Source organism: Haemaphysalis longicornis, unplaced genomic scaffold, assembly GCF_048455015.1.
Source record: "Haemaphysalis longicornis isolate Haplotype H1 unplaced genomic scaffold, Haemaphysalis longicornis Haplotype H1 scaffold_3, whole genome shotgun sequence".
NCBI classification, from domain to species: domain Eukaryota; kingdom Metazoa; phylum Arthropoda; class Arachnida; order Ixodida; family Ixodidae; genus Haemaphysalis; species Haemaphysalis longicornis.
In genome coordinates this window covers 104,886,379-104,906,758 of record NW_027526335.1, presented here as the reverse complement: position 1 = coordinate 104,906,758, position 20,380 = coordinate 104,886,379, and the positions used below count along the sequence as shown (strand labels likewise).

Sequence of the window (20,380 nt, the reverse complement as noted above, 5' to 3'; positions counted from 1 at the left end):
ACTGGAGTGGACAGCCGAGAACAAGCGACGAAGCTGTGCCAGGAGGCAATTACTATTATGGGACAAGCAGGAATGAAACTGCACAAGTGGATGTCCAACGATGCCGAGCTGCTAAACTCATTGGAACAGGGTGCTGTTCAGCAGCAATACAATGACTTCGGACATGCTGCGGCCGCAAAGGTGTTGGGAGTGGGCTGGAACCCCCAAAGCGACGTGTTCGAATACAGGTTGACCGCCCTCATCGATTTTCTCTCCGCCAGAGTGGACAATAAGAGATTTGTGCTCCAAGTGTCAGCGAGAATTTTCTATCCATTTGGATTCCTGTCCCCCACCACAGTGAATGTTAAGATGATGTTTCAAAGACTGTGGGAGCTGGGAGTAAAATGGGATGAACTTTTGCCAAGTAGTTTGCAAACCGAGTGGGATCAGTGGTGCAGCGAGCTTCCGCTCATTCAACAGATTACAGTGCCACGCATGATCGCCGCGGATTTCGGGGACGATCAAACAAAGAAAGTGCTGCACGTTTTCTGTGATGCAAGCCCCAAGGCCTACGGCGCCGTTGCATACATCGTAACTACATCAGCGTCGGGAGAGGTAGGCGTCAGCTTGATAATGGCTAGAACCCGAGTGGCACCTCTGAAACGACTCTCTTTGCCCCGACTCGAGTTAATGGGAGCCCTAATAGGCGCGCGGCTGTGCCAGTGCCTCGTAAAGACGCTGCGAATGGAGCACGCTCGGGTACGACTCTGGACGGACTCTACAGTGGCCATGTACTGGATCAAGGGTTCCGCCAGCCGATGGAAACCATTCGTGGCTAACCGAGTTACAGAGTTGCAAACACTGACCAACCCTGAAGATTGGGGGCATTGCCCTGGAGCGGACAACCCTGCGGATCTCTTAACACGCGGCATACTGCCCTCGGCATTGGTGCAGAGCGCACTATGGTGGAGAGGGCCCCAGTGGCTACTGAATGATGAGTCAGGCTGGCCGATGCTGGGTAATCAGGCGTCACAACAAGCGGATTCCTACAAAGAGGAAATGAGAGTGGCTGCAATGCCAGTGATGTCTCCATCGCAAGACCCGATCCTGAATCTCAAGGATCATAGTTCGTTCAACAGGATACTTAAAGTGACTGCTTGGGTCCTCCGTTTTGTGGACAACTGCCGGATGAAAGATGAAAAAAGGAAGGGGTCACTCACAGCTGAAGAAATAATCACCTCTGAAAAGTACTGGTTGGCGACCATCCAAAAAGAAGCCTTTGGCGACGACATCTCGAACCTCCTCACTCAAAGGCCGCTTTCGAAGAAATCTCCTGTGTACCTATTTAACCCGTACATCGATGAAGACGGGCTCATGAGGGTAGGGGGGAGATTACACTTCAGCCAGAACAGCGAAAGTACGAAGCATCCAATAGTGCTCCCCGGCGACCACCCGTTCACTTCCCTGCTCATACAGAGAGAACACCTACGGCTGTTGCACTCCGGCGTGCGGGACACCCTCGCTCAATTGAGAGAGTCATACTGGATCCTCAGGGGGCGGCAGGTCGTGAAGAAAGTTGTAAATCAGTGCCTGAAGTGTCGGAAACAAAGTTGTCCCCCGGCGTCCGAGCAAGTGGCACCGCTTCCTGCCGATAAAGTAACACAGGGGAACCCGTTTGACGTCGCTGGAGTGGACTTCGCTGGCCCGCTGATGTGTCGGGAGAGCGGTGGGACGAAGAAATGTTACATCGCCCTCTTCACATGTGCCGTAACGCGTGCAGTGCACCTCGAGCTTGTCAGTGATCTTTCGGCTACCGCCTTTCTATTGGCCTTTAAGCGCTTCGTGGCACGTCGAGGAATGTGCACTACGGTCTACTCTGACAATGCGCTCACATTTAAAAGATCATCAAGAGACCTCAAGTTGATGTTCGACTCACTGCAGTCGGAAGAAACTCTATCTTACTTCGCTGACCACAGAATTAGGTGGAAATACATAGTTGAAAGGGCCGCTTGGTGGGGTGGATTTTGGGAGCGCCTGGTGAGATCGGTAAAGGTGTCGCTGCGCAAGGTGCTGGGTCGGAGCAGCCTAAACTTCGAAGAGTTGACAACAATTCTCAACGAGGTGGAGGCAGTCATCAACTCGCGTCCATTGACGTTCGTTTATTCCGAAGCTGATGAGCCTGAACCGCTGTCACCGGGTCACTTCCTCGTGGGGCGAAAACTCACTGCTCTGCCACCGCATCGTCTTCCGGCCGCAACATCTCCAGGTGGCCAGCAACTTGTTCGGCACTGGAGATACCGCAGCACCATCGCGGACAACTTCTGGCGAAGGTGGCGCAAAGAGTACCTGTTGGAGCTGAGATCGGCACACCTGAGCAAGCCTACTGTGTCAAGTGGCCTACAAGCTGGTGACTTGGTGCTCTTAAAGGAAGATCACCTAAAAAGGCATCTATGGAAAACCGGTCGAATCACGGAAACCTTCAAGGGAAGAGATGGCCTCGTGCGATCTTGCAAGCTCAGGCTACCCGGGGGAGCAGAGGTCAGACGGCCCATACAGTTGCTGTATCCCTTGGAACCTAAAAAAAAAAAAAAAGAAAAACCATGAGCGCAAGAAAACGCTCATCCGGGGGAGATTGTTGTATTATTGTAAGGAGCTGCAGACAACGCGGGGGACGAGACCGAGGAGGCGTCGGCGCCACACGCAGACGAAGATCACACAGGCTTGCCTGCCTCCAGCGGGTCACGTAAAGCGCCTGGGCCCCGTCACTCGACACCTCGTGCGATCGCCGCAGACGCTCTTCGGGGCGGCCACCGGAATTCGGGGAGACCCCTCCGAGGGACGTCTGTTTCCCCGAGGACGCCGGCGCACGAGAGTTATGTCTGGGTTTGTGCGTGTGTGTGTGTGTGTGTGTGTTGTGCGCGCAGTGAGTGAACGCTGTGAAATGAAGACGACTCTCCCACGCCGCCCGCTCCGAGGAGAACTCTTGCGTGGCGGTGGATGCCTGCAGCCACCCTCCCCATTCTTTTCTATATGTACACTTCTTTTCCTTCTCTCTCGATTCTGCCAATAAAAGCAGTCTGGAAACGGAACCCAACGAGGAAGCATCTTCTGTTTTTAGGCTCCTGCACGCGTGGCTTCGCCACCCCGTAACGATACGTGCAGAAGAGCGGTAACTTGTTTTCGTATAGATTATGCTGCTAGGCAAGTTATCTGCAAGCTAGTAAGAGAGAAGAAAAACTACAACAGTTTCTTTTAGCAACGCTAGACAGCGGAAATAAGCACCTCGGGTGATGCAACAAATTAACACTGCGATTTCCACGTACCCGAGTACATTGGGGCCACGTCGACGACTGCAGCAGCGTTACCGGCTGTGAAGGCACCCAGTGTGACCTTGCCAATCACCAGCAACACGAGCACCAGCCAGTGGTTGGAGCCCGCCGCAGTGAGGCATAGGAGACACAGCGCAGGACCAAAGTTGGCTGCACAAAAAGGCATTCAGGGAAGACGAGATAAGAGGTTAGAGAATACAATCTCATATTCTACTCACGCACGCATGCATACATATATAAACGCTAGCCCCGTTATGCCCCCGAAACCGGCGAGCATGTCCTGCTAGAGTGCTCCGCCTACACTGATGCAAGGAGCCGGTTAGAGCAGAGGATGACAGGTCTTCACCCTGGACCAATTACGCTGAGCCTGCTACTTGGACCATGGCATTCTCCGTCATCTCAACGGAAAGTCCTGGATGCGTCATTTGGCTATCTTGACGATATTGCCGTCGCTGAGACTGACGCGAAAATTTTATGTTACACTTTTATTGCTTTTATCGATGCTTAATGGTCTGGTGAACCTAAAACAGCACTTCAAATACTTCAGCACGCGATAGTTAATTACATTGAACAGCCTGAAAATCGTTTGTTTCAAATTCCCGCGCTTTCATCCCGAACATCATATGACAGAATCCCCGGCCTGACCTCATTGTTTTGTGCGGACGTCACCGGCGCCCGCTTGAGAGGGTGTTGCGCCCGCTCACCGCTTCTGGGGCCGCACGCGTGAAGTGACGTCACGAGTTTTTGACGAGCGCTGTCGCGTCACTTCTTTTGGCTTCATGGGGTGATCTCACACTGATGTCCATTTGCTGAGTGCCACTCCACGCACTGCTCCGTCGGCGCGATAAATGAAATCCAATCGAACTATGTTCTTCGCGTCACAGGCCGCTCATATTTCAGCCAGGGTATTCTGTTGAGTAGAGGAAGCGAACTGTGCAATAATATTAACGCCGAAAATTAGTGTCAGTGCTCCTTTAAGCGGACAGTCTATGCTACGCCACATGTCCCTCTATATGACCCTATATCTTTTTTTTTTCTCCTTTCCTCTCCTACTCCTCTTTATACTACTCATCTATCTTTTCCCCATTCCCCTTTCTGCAGAGTAGCACGTCGACGTACGCATGTTAGCAAACCTCTCTGCATTTCCTTCTTTAATAAAGAGCTCTCTCTCTCTCTTATATACTTGCAACCACATTTTTAAATGAAAACAGATTGGACGCATTCTACACTGCTCTGGTAGCAGAACTTACCTTAAAAAATGATAAAGTAACAACAAGAATGCCTTCAGGAAGTAGATCTGGTGCACTGAAGTCATCGTAGTTTGCTCAGGACATCTTTATACACCACATCTCTAGTTTTTCGTGTGGCACTACAATCGCCAGGCTGCTTGGTGGCTGATCTCGCTCAAAAACTGGCCATGAAGAGACAAACCTCAATGTAACTAACTGCAATGTATAAAAAAAATCCCAATGTGAGGAAATACATTTTTCTAACTTCAAGTGTATGCATGCCACGTATTTTTTAACCGCTATGTAACAAAGCCCCATTAGTCAAAATTTTGAAGTAATAAAGCTTCGTGGACAATTTGCCACGAACTTGAGGCTTTTGATGTACATTTTTGGCAGCATGAGTGCTCAAACAAACTGGCAGTAGCGTGTGAGAGTGAAAACAGGCAGCCCAATGCTTCAGACAACTGATGTAGCATGCACAGTGCCCACAAGTTTTATTTATGCCTTCAAGCTGCGAAGGGTGTCCTCTGGGAAGAAGTTGTCAAGTCTGACAAGTGTCTGACAAGTCTGGAAAGTCTGACAAAACAACCACTAGAGGACATCAGTGCCGCCACTCTCAAGCTTTGCCCACGCTGCGTGGTGTATTCTGGCATGTGATTCATGCACGTCAATGCTGCTACTCTAGCATAACTACGCTTTTCTTTCCCCCCATATGACGGGCATTCTTTTTATTCCCATGTAAATTAATTAATTCTGACGGTGGTTGCTGTTTTGGTACTCTGTTGCAGCAGTAAACTGAAGTATAAGATGACACCCGCATGTTGGAAGCAGCCAAATGTGCAAATTTGAGCCATTAGGAAGGAGCATAACGACCAAGATGATAGTTTAAAGAGCATTCAATCCCTCCCCCCCAGAGATTTGATGACTGCTTTCATTAGTAGCGCAGATGAAAATTTGTAGCATAGTTTGCAATACCCTTATCAACTCCTTTTCACCATGTGCAACTTTGTGCCAAGAGTTCTCTGTTAGCAAGAGGTAACTAGCTGTGGAGCTACGTGTGTAGCATTGCAGTTGCCGCCAGCGCTGCATTGTTGCCACTGGCCGAGTCCACTATACGCATGCTGTGCTTTCACACGCAGGAAACGATGCACGTGGTTCACAATTAACGTAAACTGCGCACCAATGAAGTAAATTTTGAGATTCCCCTGACTTTGTTGCATTAAGGTTTCACTGTATTTTCAGCCACATGCGATGCAAAGGTATTCCTGCCACCTCTAGAGATTGTGCCAACCACTGAGCAAACGTTAAGGCCCTGCTTTGCTCCCCACAAACACTAACAAAGATAAGTGCAGCATAGCACGCTAGCATTGGTGAAGCACTAATATGGGTGTGAGCGAAACAACACCCGGAGTGCCGTCATCTGGCACGTGCTATTTTCTGGCTGATACGAGTTTTCTGCCTGCATAGAGAAGCTTAAACACAGTGCCACAGAGAGCTTTCCCTCTAAAATACTTTGTGTAAAGGGGCCTAGCCCTATACAGCTGTGAAAGGTTGTGTTTAAATTCTTGATTGATTGATTGTAGGGTTTAACGCGCCGACGCAACGCAGGTGATGAGGAGCGCCGTAGTGGAGAGCTCTGGATTAATTTTGACCACCTGGGGATCTTTGACGTGCGTCGAAATCTCGTACACACGAGCATTTTTGCTTTTCGCCCCCATCACAAAAGCGGCCGCCGCGGCTGGAAATCAAACCCGCGACCTCGTGCTCAGCAGCACAACGCCTTAGCCACTGAGCCACCGCGACGTGTGTGTTTAAGTTCTTGGGGCAGGATTTCTACGTGCACCAACCGTGCCTCACCGATGAGCTGAAAGACCTTGCGAACGAGGGTGGTTCCCAGGCCGCAGCGGAGCAGGCAGTCTGCCAGCACGCCAGAGCCCAGCATGGACACGATGGTGAAGGCAAACACCAGCGAGCTGAAGTTGGCATTCTGGACGGAGGAGAGGGAGGCAGTGCAAGATGCGAGGTCAAAGCCGCAGAAGCAAACGCACGTCCGAACACGGCCCTTTGCCATCTGGACACTCAATTCAGCTTGTGAAAACAATGCGGCAGCCTAATGGCTCCGTTAGTCATTCAGGCATCCCTTTTCCATTTGAAAAAGTTGAAGCAATAATGACACAACCCAGATATGAAACTTGACCAAGTGAGACCCCAGAGTCTCGCTCTGGTACACGAGCTTTCACTCTCCAAGCGAAAGGAAGTGCATCTGAACGTTCTGAGATGCCGAAGGAAGTCAGACGGCAAAATGTACTGCATCTTCCAGAAAACAATTGTAATGGCTGGACCGCTCTGTCCTGTCTGAAGCAATCGCAAAGCAGCAGGAAGAAGCAAGATTGAATGGTACTGCAAGACATGCTGCAAGGCTCTAGGTTTCCCCCTTTTGAAGTACCTTGAGAGGTGCCACAGTTTACTGAAATTTCCTCTGAAGACTCACAAAATGCAGCAGCACTGCGGGAATAAATATTTCATGAAACATCTGTCGCAGGCGATTCTATCTCTCTCTTTACATCTCTTTTCTTTGTGTTCAAAATGCATGGAACAATACCTGACCAGAACAACTGTAAAGTAGAGGTGTGTAGATTAGTATTATAATTTCAAATGCCTCAAAAACAATGTTTGCAATTCAATTAAATTTGCAGCACTCTTTCTTTTAACTCTTTCATTACGGCAGAAAAATGGCTGATTTTGAGTGCTTCCACAAAACGTTTTTTTTTTTCTCTTGAGCTACTGGACACACTTAGCCTTGCTATGCATGAAATTGTAGCTCATAGATTGCTCTTCGAAACACAAAGCAGCAGTTTTGTTAAAGGTACGATTACTTACAGTTTATTTGTCAGGTAATCAGAAAAAATCCCCCAAGAAAAGTATACGAAAAACACAAATCGGCAATTTTACCAAGACTAAAAATTATTTCAAGAATTTTAAGATATACAAATTGTTCCTGCGTTCCTAGGCTATGATTCAATATATAAATCAGAAGTGTACACCAAGTTTTGGATTTTTGAGGGCCCGTCAACCTAGCGGAACTGACGGCTGTGCCACGACGCGAAGGCACTGAAGGGTGAGTGAGTCTCTGTAAAATGTGCATCCAAGCATACTCTTTCGTGTTCTCGCACAAAATCCTAATCAGTTCGGGGGTAGAAAACAAGAAAAAAAATCCAGCGCTCTCGAGAAGCGTCGCGCATCGCCCTGCAGCGCTAATCTGACACGAGCGCCAGGGTATCTTGAAAGTGATAGTGCGATACGGCGCGGTGCATTTGGCAAAATATCCTGGCCGTACGTTGTCGAGACCCTAAACACAAAAGTAAAACCGCAGTCGTCAGATAAGAAGCACGTTTTGTTTGTAAATACAGCGTGGAGTCACAACGAAATTACCTGCCAGCGCTTGTTGAACTGCGAGGCACCTGAACCGGAGCTTCGTCGTCCAAACTGAAATCTGAATATCCCTCATCATTGCTTGACCCATCACTGCTGCTGGAATCAGAAAAATCGACAGCAGGAGCTGCCGAAGTGCTTGCTACAGCAGTCCAACTGTGCGGGGCGCGGTGTGAGCCCGACGCCATTTTCCTCCTAATCCCCTGTACCTTCGGTTCAAATTTCTCTTGCTACACCGCCACCACACACGACACATAAACAAATGACACCAAAACTGAAAGAGAAGTTGCCAATGAACACACCAGATGGCGATAGTTGTCTGTGGAGCGTGGGTTTTAGATTTTGTGGGAGATTTGAAATGATCAAAAGCCGGCTTCCGATTACCTATGGCGCCGAAGTGAAAGAGTTAAGGGGCCATGCATACAAAATATACTGAAGCTAACGTAAGTATGAGGACTAGGGCTCCAGCGAATGGCGGAACACCTTGTTTGTTGTCAGTCTTGCTAGGTGGCACCACCATTCCGCTCCCGACCGTTGTTCCCCGTCGCGTTGTTTTTGACCAGGGGCGGTATTCTCGAGTTTTGTCCCTTTTGCGTCCCTTTTAAAAGTGTCCCTTTTGGCGAGCCCTGATTGGCTAAAAGCAAACAACCAGAAGTGACGTAACGCAAGCGCGGCAAACCTATTGCCAACCTTGCTCCATGCTGCCAACGTCCACTTCTTAACCGGTAATACGTCACGATGAAAGGGACGCAAAAGGGACGTTTTCAAAAGGGACAGTTACGAGAATACCGCCCCAGATTTGTGCCTGGATAATGTTTGTTACGGTTGACAGCCCTCGTTTTGTGAAACCTTGGGTATGCTTGACAAATAGAGCCCCAGAAGACAACCTCGCTTATGCCAGTTAGCCAGTGCAAGGCCAACATGCCGGGTGGCTATGCAGCTATAAGCGGCATAGTGTGCGCAGTGCACACTGGTGTTTCCATGTTTACGCGTGCACTCGTAACTTCCATTAGTAGAGGCCCCACTACTGAAACTGCCCAGCCATGTTTCTTGGAGTTGTAGGTGGACGCCAATTGCACAAACAATATTCTGCGATGTTGTAGAAAGCAATTGCCCGAAAGTGGCCGGGTAGCCACTGCTTCATTTTTTTTTTTTTTTTAATGTTGCGACATTGACAATGGGGCACCTCGATAGCTCTTGACTGACCGAAGCTGCAATTTTTTGTCTAAAGTTGTTGACATTAGGGTGCGCAAATACTCGAATATTAAGATACGAATCGAATAGTACTTCCGTGAATAATTCGATTCGTAAATCAAATATCTACTATTTGATTTTTCGAACATTTGAGTGGAGTTCCCGGATGTTCCATGGCTTTGCAAAAGCGAGACACGTCGGCGCATACTAATGCACGTCTACTTGGCAAGTTTCATCCAAACCGCGCTTCCGATGAGCGCACCTTGCAGAGGCCGTAAATTTTATCCCGCTGCACGGAGTAATCTGCAATTGCGTCGATAAGATCTTTTTTTTTTGAGCCGTCGCCGTCAACTCTGGCCGCCATATTGAATTCCGTGACCGGATGTTTACATGTTACGGCAGTTTCCAGTGAAGACCGCCGCCGTTTTGACAGCGCTTCCGTTAATTTAAAATCAATAACGGTTCTGGTTGTTTTTAGTGTACTTGGTGTAAGGTTTTTTTTATTTTGTTACTTGTTACTTGTTTTTTTTGACCACAGTGGATAATGCAGGCTTGTGCACAGCGACTGTAGTGCGAGCTTTCCTTTCGCTACGTATTATTCACGCTTCACGCTATTTATGTGCTTCTGAAGTGCCTTACTGTGTGGTTATGCCATCTTTTCGCATCCTATTGTTCATGCCTGCAAAGTGCTCGCTTCTGAGTTACGAGGTGTCGCCTATGATTGCAGTACAGCAAATCCAGTGCAAGTCGTTCTCTTTTTTTTTTTTTTCCCCAAATACGTATCGTGCCCACTCTGGATTCCTGGAGTACCGCCGATGCGAGCTGAAAAGTGTGTTCTAAGGAATGAAAAAGAACGTCATGTCTTTCGAACATGCGAAGTAGCTTCTGCTTTTGCACAAAAACCCATGAAAAATCGAGACCTGCAAATATAAAAATTGATACACGATTCGATATTCAACTTTTGTTCTGAATTCAATTCGACATTTCATTCGAAAGTTACTATTCGGCATTCTTACACCCCTAGTTGACATCCTTCACTCCTGCTCAACGAAGCATGAATTGACTGCTGCCTACCATCCGCAAACGAACGGTCTTACCGAAAGGCCAGACCCACAGACCAATCAATATGCTTTTTCGATGTACGTTTCCACCAATCACCACGATTGCCGTGCGTCCCATTTGCATTCCCTCTAATTCCTCTCATCATTACACGACTGGCTACTCACCGTTCTACATGCGATACAGTAGAGAACCTGCTTTGCCCTTAGGCACGCTCGTGCCACCTCCTACAGCTTCAACGACCCAGTACACCAGTGACACCACCGCCCATGCTGACCTGGCTTGTCAGACCCCTCAAGCACGCCTCACATCGTCCCAAGTCCACCAGACGTCTCTGTACAATCACCGTCATTCCAACACTTAGTTCCCATCTGGCTCATTGGCGCTGCTATGCTCACCCGAATGCCATGTTGGTCTTTCTACTGAGCTCCTGTACCGTTACATTGGACCTTACCATGTCTTGCGCCAAGTCACCAATGTCACCTCCTCCTCCTACTTGTCCTCCCCTGCCCAATCTCACACACACAGTGTTCATGTGGCCCAACTTAAGCCCTACTATATGAATGATTCTCCACTGTTTTAACGATCGCCAAATCAGCGTTTTGCCATCCGGGGGGGTCATCTCGCAGGACAATTTAAAAGAGTACTGACACGAAAATTTTGTGTTCCACTTTTATTACTTTTATCAATGCTTAATGGTCTGGCAAACCCGAAACAGCACTTTGAATACTTCAGCGCGCGATAATTATTTACATTGAACGTCCTGAAAATCGTTTGTTTCAAATTCCCGTGCTTTCATCCCGAAAGGCGCATACGACAGAATTCCGGCATGACCTCACCGCTTTGTGAGGATGTCAAAACACTGGGGAGGCCGGTGGGGGCGTTGTTTCGACCGCGCTGCTGCCGGAGCTGAACGGCTGAGCTGCCTGAAGGTACGAGGCCTACCATTGCGGCGGAAATTCGACGACCGCTTTCAAGGAAAGTCCTGATGGCGACTTCTATTGCGATTCCGAGCCATATTATCGCTTCCTTTCTCATGTGTAGAACTTTATTTTTGCCAACAGTGCCTTTCTGGGCAGCAGTTATGCCTGTAACTCTGGCTACGTGCACCTGTTCGTGAATGCGCTGGCTCCCGCTCGCCGCTCGCGGGGCCGCGCGCGTGAAGTGACGTCACGAGTTTTTGACGAGCGCTGTCCGTGTCACTTCTTTTGGCTACCTCGGGATGATGTCACGCTGATGTCGATTTTCTGAGTGCCGCGCCGCATGCTGTTCGATCGGCACGATAAATGAGATTCAATTAAAGTACGTTCTTCGCGTCGCAGGGTATTTCACCCAGGGTATTTTGCTGAGTAAAGGAAGCGAACTGTGCAATAATAGTAACGCCGAAAATTGGTGTCAGTACTCCTTTAAAAGGAACTGAAGATGACAGACAAGACGTCAGATATGGCTATGTTCTATGCGGATGCATTTTAGAGGAAGATGAAGAACGCTTTTGCTACTGTACACAACATTCTCTTGCTAGCTGTATTTCTAGTTGTAATATATCGCATTTTCTGGCTTCCGCCTTGTGACAATATCTCTGTTATTTGTCCGAAGCTTGCGAACAAGTTGGCACTGTTGTTGTTTGGACAAAGCAGCCCCTTTAATGAGTTAAACTTGCGTTTTAATGCACAAACACACGTACTTGGTTCAGTGGCAGTGCTAGCACGGCCTCGACGTATGCAGGCAGCTTGGTGAAGAGCAGCATGGAGACCCACATGTTGGTGAAGCGGGCCGCCACCAGGGCCCACACGGGAGCCGACCTCAGCACCGCTAACCAGGGCAGGGGCTGCCGCTTCTACGGGAACCAAAAGGGGGGGCAACAGTGGAATGGAAGGGGGACAGACAGACGGGTGCCTCAGATCAATCACAGCAGGTACAGTCATCAGCCACAGTCATCAACTATCAGCCACAGTTTCCATAGAAATGAGAAGCTACTGCTTTCAAGCCATTCCAGCCGCATCACCAAACTGACGTGCAATGTAAATTTTCACGTTTGTTGACTTGAACACAACTGTAGTCCTTCCAAGCTTTATTATGCTAATTGATTCCGAATCATGCTAATTACACATCACAAGCAATCATGTTTTGTTTCCAGAACTCATTTTGACAGTGCCCCGGTCAATGTGCTCGTAAGTAAATTACTGTCAAGTTTCAATTCAAAAAGCATTTGTCATCAATTTTATATAATAACCCGCCTCATTGACTCAGTGGCTAACGCATTGGGCTGCTGAGCCCAAAGACGTGGGTTTGATTCTGGCTGTGGTGGCTGCTTTTCTGATGGAGGCAAAAAGCGAAAACGCCCGTGTGTCAAGATTTCAGTGCACAATAGAGATTCCCACATGGCCAAATAATCCAGAGCCCTCCACTACGACACACCTCATAGCCTGCCCAAGTGTATGTATCTTTGGCGTGTTTAACACCTCAAACACTTATTTTGTAACATCACTTTCATAAGTACTGTTGTGACAGCCTAGCTGTGTAAGCAGGGATGAGTGTCAATCTTTTGTTTTTGTTTTCTCTGTCCACAATGTTTCCTTTTTACGGGCACTTTACAGCCACTACACTGAAGCAATGCTGGCTTGGCTAAGCCAGGAGTTTTTGATATCATAACGAATTTTGCATATAGTACAAAAAATGTGCCAGCACAGACAGCCCTTAACACTCACACCATCCTCCTGAAAGGTGTGCCATGAGCCATCTTTCTTTCCATGACTCATAATTATCGATGTAACATTTAGACAAGACAAAAAAAATTCCACACATTCTCGAGGTTGAGATATGGCAAAGCACCAAGAGCTCTTATGTGTGATGTTCGGCTACCGCCGATAGCATGGGGGGCTGCCACCAAACACCGAGGTGGTGTGTTTATCTGTGCAACTTCATGGGGTCACTGACAGACCCGGCTGGCCACGTCACCCACAGACAGGCGACAGCACGGACATGGCTCTGCAAGTGGGTATAGCTGGCCTTGCTTCATAGCAACCCACTTTTATCACACACATGGAACAATGGCGTGCTGTCAGCATCTCGCAAACATGCAAGTTAGCAACCAGAGTTTTGTGCAGAGCACAGGTGGGGATAGCAGCGACACTGCTACTTCGATCAGGATCATTGCGCAATCGCAGTCCTTCCCCCTCTGCTGTCTGCAAGGTAAGCCAATGCCATTTGCAAAGCATCTTATTTACACTGCTGGCTCCTTCCCGAGATGCCACACGGAGGTGGCTTTTAATATTTTTAACCCTTTGAGGGTCGAATTTTTTTGCCAAATGCGTCCCCCCAGGGTCGATTTTTTTTATTGCTGATTTAAATTCTACAGACGAATCTATATCGAGAAAAAATAATCAAAAATTTTTTTGGGTGACCGTTAAGTGACAAAAAAATCATTTGTGTTGTTACATACATGTGGATTATTATGGCGTTACACAAGAAAAATTCTAAATAAAAACAAGTGAGTAACAAGCCGCCACCTTTTGAGTGAATCAAAATCAGACAGACATCAGTTTCGCGGGCGCAAAAAGCGAGAAGCGCCCGGAGGACGATAACGAAACCAGCCCCGTCCCCGCGTGCCGGCGCGTGCGGCCGGATGTGGGAGCGATAGACGACACACCACTCGTAAAATACACACAAAAAAAAAACGATAAAAGAGCCTCATCAGGCGACTTTGGTCTGTGGCAGGCGCAAAAAGCGAGAGGCGCCCGGGTACCCGGTGGGCGATACTCAGCGTGCCCCCTCGTTAGCGGATGCGCAAGCGATAGCCAGCGCGCCGCTGAAGCAAATCATAAAAAAATAAGAAGAGCCATCGGCGCAAGAAAAAAATTTGACGTATTTCCAAAGTGTGGCAGCACATGCCAAGCAAGAGAAGTTGGCGAAAAAGGCGCGCTTTTTAAAGATACAAGTGGTGCCGTACATGTACGTCATTGACCATTTTGAAAGTGTTTGCCGATGCCGTACATGTACGGCTGTGACCCTCAAAGGGTTAATTGAGGAGAGCTTGCTTAGAGCTTCTGTATTCTTGTCCCGAATTGTCAGTGTTTGTGCATTAGGAAATATAGAAGCACAAAGCTTTAAGAAAATTACGAAACACTGGCTACCCCACAAGCTGCTTTGTCCTCTTGTGTAGTGTTTGAGCCCACAAAATTATGTCAAACATATCCACCTTCAAGTGTCTGCCCCAACCTATTAACTTCACAACAAAAAAATCACTGGCTATCTCCACTAACGTGAAACTTGGGGAGGGGTGAAGCATGCAGCAAACAAGTGTATTCTTGGCACCTTGGCTTTTTTGCCAACAGAGATGAAACCGTTTGTGGGTAGCGGTACACAGCTTCGTTGTAAAAGTCTGGTGTCTTTGGAGCACGAAGCGTTATAGCGCAAGGCATGAACGAGTGTCCCAGTGTCTTTTTAGTAGGCATTACGAAGCATTCTAGCGGGAGGTGTAAACAAGTGTCTCAGTGTTTTTTTACCACGCGTTATGTTCTAGTGTGAGGCACACACAAGTTTCCCAGTGTTTTAGTACTGTGACTACATGAGCCAACGATTATGACGACAGGAGAAGCAAACAGCCCCAGCCCCTAGGGCAGCTCGCTCCCAAAAAACTGGCCAGTGTGAAAGACCTACCACAGCACTGAGCCCCTTTTTTCTTTAAAGCTCTGAAACCAGAGGGACAGCCTCCCTTACCACTGCATCTGCCTTGTGAGATGAATTCCCACTGCTGGATGCTCGGATCTTGCGTAGCTCTGACGGGGTCACCTTGGGGTCACGGGCGGGGTCATCGAACGCCAGGAAGTACCACAGCACCAGCCATACGAAGCCCAGCAACCCTGTCGGACAGGGTGGATGGCATCCATGTGGGGGGAAAAGTGCACAGGCATGGGAACCCCTATTATTTCAGGATGAGCAGCACCTGGCCAAGGTCTGAACTTGGGCTAGTCAGTTCTTTTGCATATTTTGACAAAAAACCGTGCCTAGGCAAGGACAAAGAAAGGAGATCATGAACACGAGTGCCTGTGTTTGTGATTTCCTTTCTTTTTCCTCACCTAGGCACTGTTTTTCGCCAAAATATTGACACGTGCACTCCCAACTGAAATGTCAGTCGTGTCGGCACATGCCCGCCTAGCCTTGCAAAAAGGGCCATGCAAGTGCTCTAAGGCTCCATGGGACAACTCAAGAGAAAGTATGAGGGGAACATCACATGGGGGGTAGTTAAAGGGATACTGAAGTGAATTTGTCAAGCTCCCGTTTTTGCTTTCACTGCGTAGACTGGCTCAAATTAGCACACTTTTCATTGTTTATCCGGTTGACAAATCGGTAATTATTTTACAAAGCGCGAAAGAAGAAAAACTACCATGCGCGGTTTGCGGCGGCCGCACCAACTAAAGCTGTGACGTTGGGAGGAGCGGGCACCGTGATTGGACGATGCCCAAGGTAAGCAACCAAACAAGTTTCGGTTTCGGTTTCGGTTCTGTAAAACACAACCGGTGGCGTTGTTGGATGGGCATTCTCAATAACTCAGTAATCATCGTACCGTGCTTCTGCCATGTTGTCAGCTGTAAAAATGCATAAAGATAAGCCTCCCAGGACAGCTTGGAATCGTAACATTCACTAGCCGAGGCCTACGCAGTGCATGGACGCCCTCCGCGTACCCGCAGACGCCCAAATGTCATGCGCTTTTCCCCCATATTTGGAGCTTGCCTCACTCATGCCTGTACCGTAAAAAGCGTGTTCGCACCAAGCCAAGGGTCTGTTCATTCTGGCCTGTGCCCACTGCCCGCAAGCAGTCGGTGCTTATGGCAACAGCACGCCAACGAGAACTCGCTAGCGCGCCAGTGCCAGCCTGCGCGCGTTCTGTGAACTAGTTTGTGGAGCCATGAACGTTGCGGCCCAAGAAAAGGTGAACTCAATGTAGAAAACATCGGCAGAAAACGGAAAAGTTAACTTAAAAAAAAAAAAAAAAAAAAAAAAGCCCGTACCCGTGGGGACTCGAACTCGTGAGTTGCAAAACATTTGCTCCAACATTCCTAGCGCCCCAGACCACTCGGCCACGGGACGGGCTCCCCCGAACTTGGTAATATAAGGTATATATTGTACAACAAGTTTACACTTTTATTTATTTTTGGCATTTCAAGCAGCTTAGGTGACTATTCGCTGTATTGCGCTCGTGCAGTAAGCGTCCCCCGAGTTTCCACAATAGCTCAAATCTAGCAATTGCATTTCGTAGACGGAAAAGCGTTCGCAGATGCGTAGTTGTGCTGCTGACCGCTGTGCTTGTTCGCCCAGCGCAAAAAAGTGCTTCCCGCACCCTATTTTTATGCTGTACGGTAAAAATATCTGTTGATTTTATTTCCTTAGTACCTATATTGACTTCGCTGACTCTTCTCCCGCCTTCAAGAGGCCTTATATTTTCCTACTCGCGTACCAGTCAGCGAAGCGTCGCATGTGTGCTTGTGCAGCGCTTGTGTGAAGCGACCTCGACTTGGAGCTAGATACAGTGTACAAACTAACCAAGTAAAGAAAGGCCCATTTTTCCATTCACAAACGTGTCCTGGCTTCGTTTCAGCTGAGCGAACGAATTGTGACAACCCGTCGGCGGCCGGCGGACGAAACGCTGGGCCGACTGACTCTGTCTGAAGGCCGGGGAGCCGTGCAGTAGCGCAGCCAATTGCGAGCTCGGCTCCTCGCGACGTCACACGAAAACGCCACAGAAAATGGGCGAGCGTAAAGAGAGGAGGACAGCATTTTCGAATAAATTTTTCTACCAAATAAAATCGCGTAAACGTGCCCACAGTGGTTGTAACATGGCCTGGGGACTCCGGACTACAATTTGCGCAAGTAATCCCGCAATGTTTACATATCACTTCAGTGTCCCTTTAAAAGCAGGGCTTCATAATGCAAACGCCACCATGCTGGTGTCTTTAGTCTTGTTGGGCACCAATTCACCCTAAATAAATGTCCTTCATCTAACTGTCATCCTGGTGTACGTGGCAAGGTGCACAAAAGCAAGCCTATCATCTTCCACTGCAGAGTAAAGAAACTTTCCACACTGACTTCGGGCATGCTCCCCCCCTACCACCCACAAAAACTCAATGCATTTTTTTTTATCACAAGTGCTCCTCTTTTCCATCTCTTCATGTCCATCTACTTCACATTCCTTTATATCCTATTTGTTACCAATACTGCTGACTTGTGTACTCTATGCATTGAATATCCTGCTGCCCAACTTTTTTTTTTTTTTTTTTTTATCTAAGCTATAATGCCAGCCACAAGACTTTTTTCCTTAGACAACATTGCTCGCTTCTTATCTGTAAATATGATGCATATGACCCCCTTTTCCCATCCTTGTTTCAAAGGCTGCTGTGGCTGTGCAAAGCAAATACCAGAGATGGATCTGTTCTTTTTGTTGTTGTTGTTGTTGTTGTTGTTGTTGTCGTTTGTTAAATTTGTCTGTCTGCCAGCAAAGCGAGCACCAGGAAAGCAAGCTTCTTCAACAGCCGCTGCTGCAACAATAAACTATCATGTGTAGCAGTGTGAATATGATGGTACGGTAGAAAACAAAACTTCTTCATTTAACCACGCAGTCACATGCACAGCAGCTCGTGTGCAAGCCCTCATGGTCAACAAGGAGAGATGATGTGCAAAGAATTTAAAAACAATGCGACAACGGCGGAGGCAGATTGAGCAAGCTTGCAGAACCCAGAAACAGTCGACGAAAAGTGAAGATCAAATGCAGTGCCGGCCACTGGAAACAACTGAAAAAATCTAAACAAGCAAAATGCAAATGAGGACTCAAATGAGGACAAAGCTGGCTGTGGCCTTATGGGTTGCTCAGAAAGAAAATTTCACAAGGTGATGGCGATTTACATCTACAGTGAGGAGCTTGTGCCACCCTCCCGATTGCTTTGCTGGCTCCTGTTTGAGATTAACTGGCCTAAGCTGACCCATAGCCATCCACAACACTGCAGCTCCTAGCTACCAAGGTGTAGGGTCAGCACATTAAGCCACCGATGTGACATTTTGTGGAGCAGCCTCTCACCGGACATGTAGAAGGCGAAGGGCCAGCCACCCACCACCGACACTGTCGACAGGTGGCCGAACAGCAGGGTGGCCACCACGATGCCCATGTAGCGCCCACAGAACACGATGGCCACAAAGGTGGAACGCTCCCCCCTCGGAGCCCACCGGGCCACCAGGGCTACCGATGACGGCATGCTCAGGCCCTGTGATGGACGCGGAGAGATTGCAAACAGCGATCTATAACCTGACAACCATTCTACCAACTGCACGTAATAGACTGGTCCATTGGAAGACATGGGCGGCAATATTCATGCAAAGCAAAAGCAACAAAGAGGTTTCCATCGCCTGCGTTTAAAATACTAGGAATTGCTTCTCAATATTCTGCAAGGTGCCACAAGCGCTTGTAAAGTGGAGGGCATGCATGCATTTTACGCATTTCAAAAGGGGCCTTAAAGTTAGAAAAATGGAGAAAAGCATTGTTCACTTCAAGCACAAGCCTCAAAAACAAATATTGACTAAGTTCCATGTGCTACTTTTTTTGTTCATTACTAACGATATGAAGTATGAATAATTTTTGCTATGTTGGTATATTTTTGCACTGGAGGAGTACTGACACAAAACTTTGGTGTTGCATTTTGTTTGCCGCTGTCTGTGTTCGACGGCCCAGTAATCGCACAATGGCACAATGTAGGGTATGTCCGATTGCAGCACGAACAGCTATGTGGAGCCTCTTGTAGTCATGACATTTTTGCTTTCAACGACGCTAGCATTAGAGTTGCCAAGGCGACTGTTACATTCAGGCACTTCAGCGACATCACTGTTTTGGTCAGGTGCGCCCGCACGGCAACGTGGTTCTGGCAGTAGCTATGAAACAGTGCACGCAGCTCCAGCTAACAACAGAACACCTGGCAAAATAAAAGTTAGGCACACAAGAAAAGAGGCAATAATATATGATCAAAAATTGTGCCATAAAAGTGACCCCGTGACGGCAAGACCTGGGTGCTCAGAACGATTTAAAACCACCACCAAAGCTGCGGCCCTCCCTTTTAGCCAACGCCTCCTAAAAGTAATGCCTGGAACGTCGCCTTTTTTCACATAAAGAGCTCCCTGCCGCGTGTTGTTGTGAGAGCACTAACCTTTGTACCGCTTGGTCACGTGACGCCAGCGGCGCAGCCAATGGCAACATTACTAGATCTAGAACCGTTGGCCAATGGCGTAGCCAGGAGCAGCTGGCCTCCGCATTGTCCGCCGGCGGCCGGTGAAAAGTCTGAGGCACCCGAAGGTGCAGCGGCGCCAATGCAGGCCCCGCGCTGGTCATCTCAAGGCAAACTGAAGACAGCTTGATTAGCCTATCTTGGCCAGAGCCCCTACGAGTCTTTATGCTATCGTAGACGTTTCGTTTACCTTCTCGGCGTCGAACATTACTGCTATAAATGCACGAATGCGCGCGGCTTATTTTAAGCCTACTGTCCTACTCAACCTCATGTATTGCTTTCAGTGCCCGCTCTCTCACGTGTCATCGCTTGCGGTGGACAAAGTACGCCGATGGGCTAGAACTTTAATTGTGTCTGTGTCTTGAGCGAATGTTTAAGGGGGATTCACACGATGGACATTTCCGCAGCCGGACGACTGGTGACGTCGCGTGACATCAATAGACTGTCCGGCTCAAGGAAGCATTCTCACGAAGGATAAAACGAGCAGACGACGTGATTCTCGACACGTGGACAGTCTGCAGGCGGCTAAAAGCGCAACAGGTTTGAATGGTTGAGAGTACCGGCAAAGATGTACACCGACAGAAAGCAACGAAGCGCAGCGATTGCCATAGCGTTAGCCACAAGAATGAGCCGCGTAAAATCACGTATATGTGCTGCGTGAAAATGGATATATGCAGAAAGATGTAGCGCCCACGTTTTCTGGTTCTGTGTTTCTTGAACTCCTGCATTCTTTGCTGTCATTTCACGTGCTCTATCTTTCTTGGCTTTCTGATGTAGCTCCAGAAGTTGTTGCGTGCCTGCCTCACCTCTCATTTTGGTATCGCCACCGGGCAGGCAGTTGGCGAACACTGTGATCAGTGTTTTGTGTTTGTGGACGACAAGTCAAATGCCC

The 20,380-nt window shown here is 48.3% G+C and overlaps 1 protein-coding gene across 4 annotated transcripts in view; it reads right to left on the bottom strand.

Annotated features, from left to right (window-relative positions):
- The window catches only part of LOC144174978 (sodium-dependent phosphate transport protein 3-like), a 79,545-nt gene that overhangs the window by 41,701 nt on the left and 17,464 nt on the right, over positions 1 to 20,380 (bottom strand). For 3 of the 4 annotated variants that reach the window (XM_077703982.1, XM_077703983.1, XM_077703981.1), the window contains exons 6-10: positions 18,294 to 18,477; positions 14,942 to 15,084; positions 11,907 to 12,059; positions 6,395 to 6,524; positions 3,303 to 3,458 (exon numbers count right to left, since the gene is read on the bottom strand). In XM_077703982.1, coding sequence (XP_077560108.1) covers positions 3,303 to 3,458; positions 6,395 to 6,524; positions 11,907 to 12,059; positions 14,942 to 15,084; positions 18,294 to 18,477 — 766 coding nt within the window. Of the gene's footprint in view, positions 1 to 1,235; positions 2,555 to 3,302; positions 3,459 to 6,394; positions 6,525 to 11,906; positions 12,060 to 14,941; positions 15,085 to 18,293; positions 18,478 to 20,380 lie in introns of those variants that run through there. The other variant, XM_077703984.1, reaches the window with a different exon arrangement.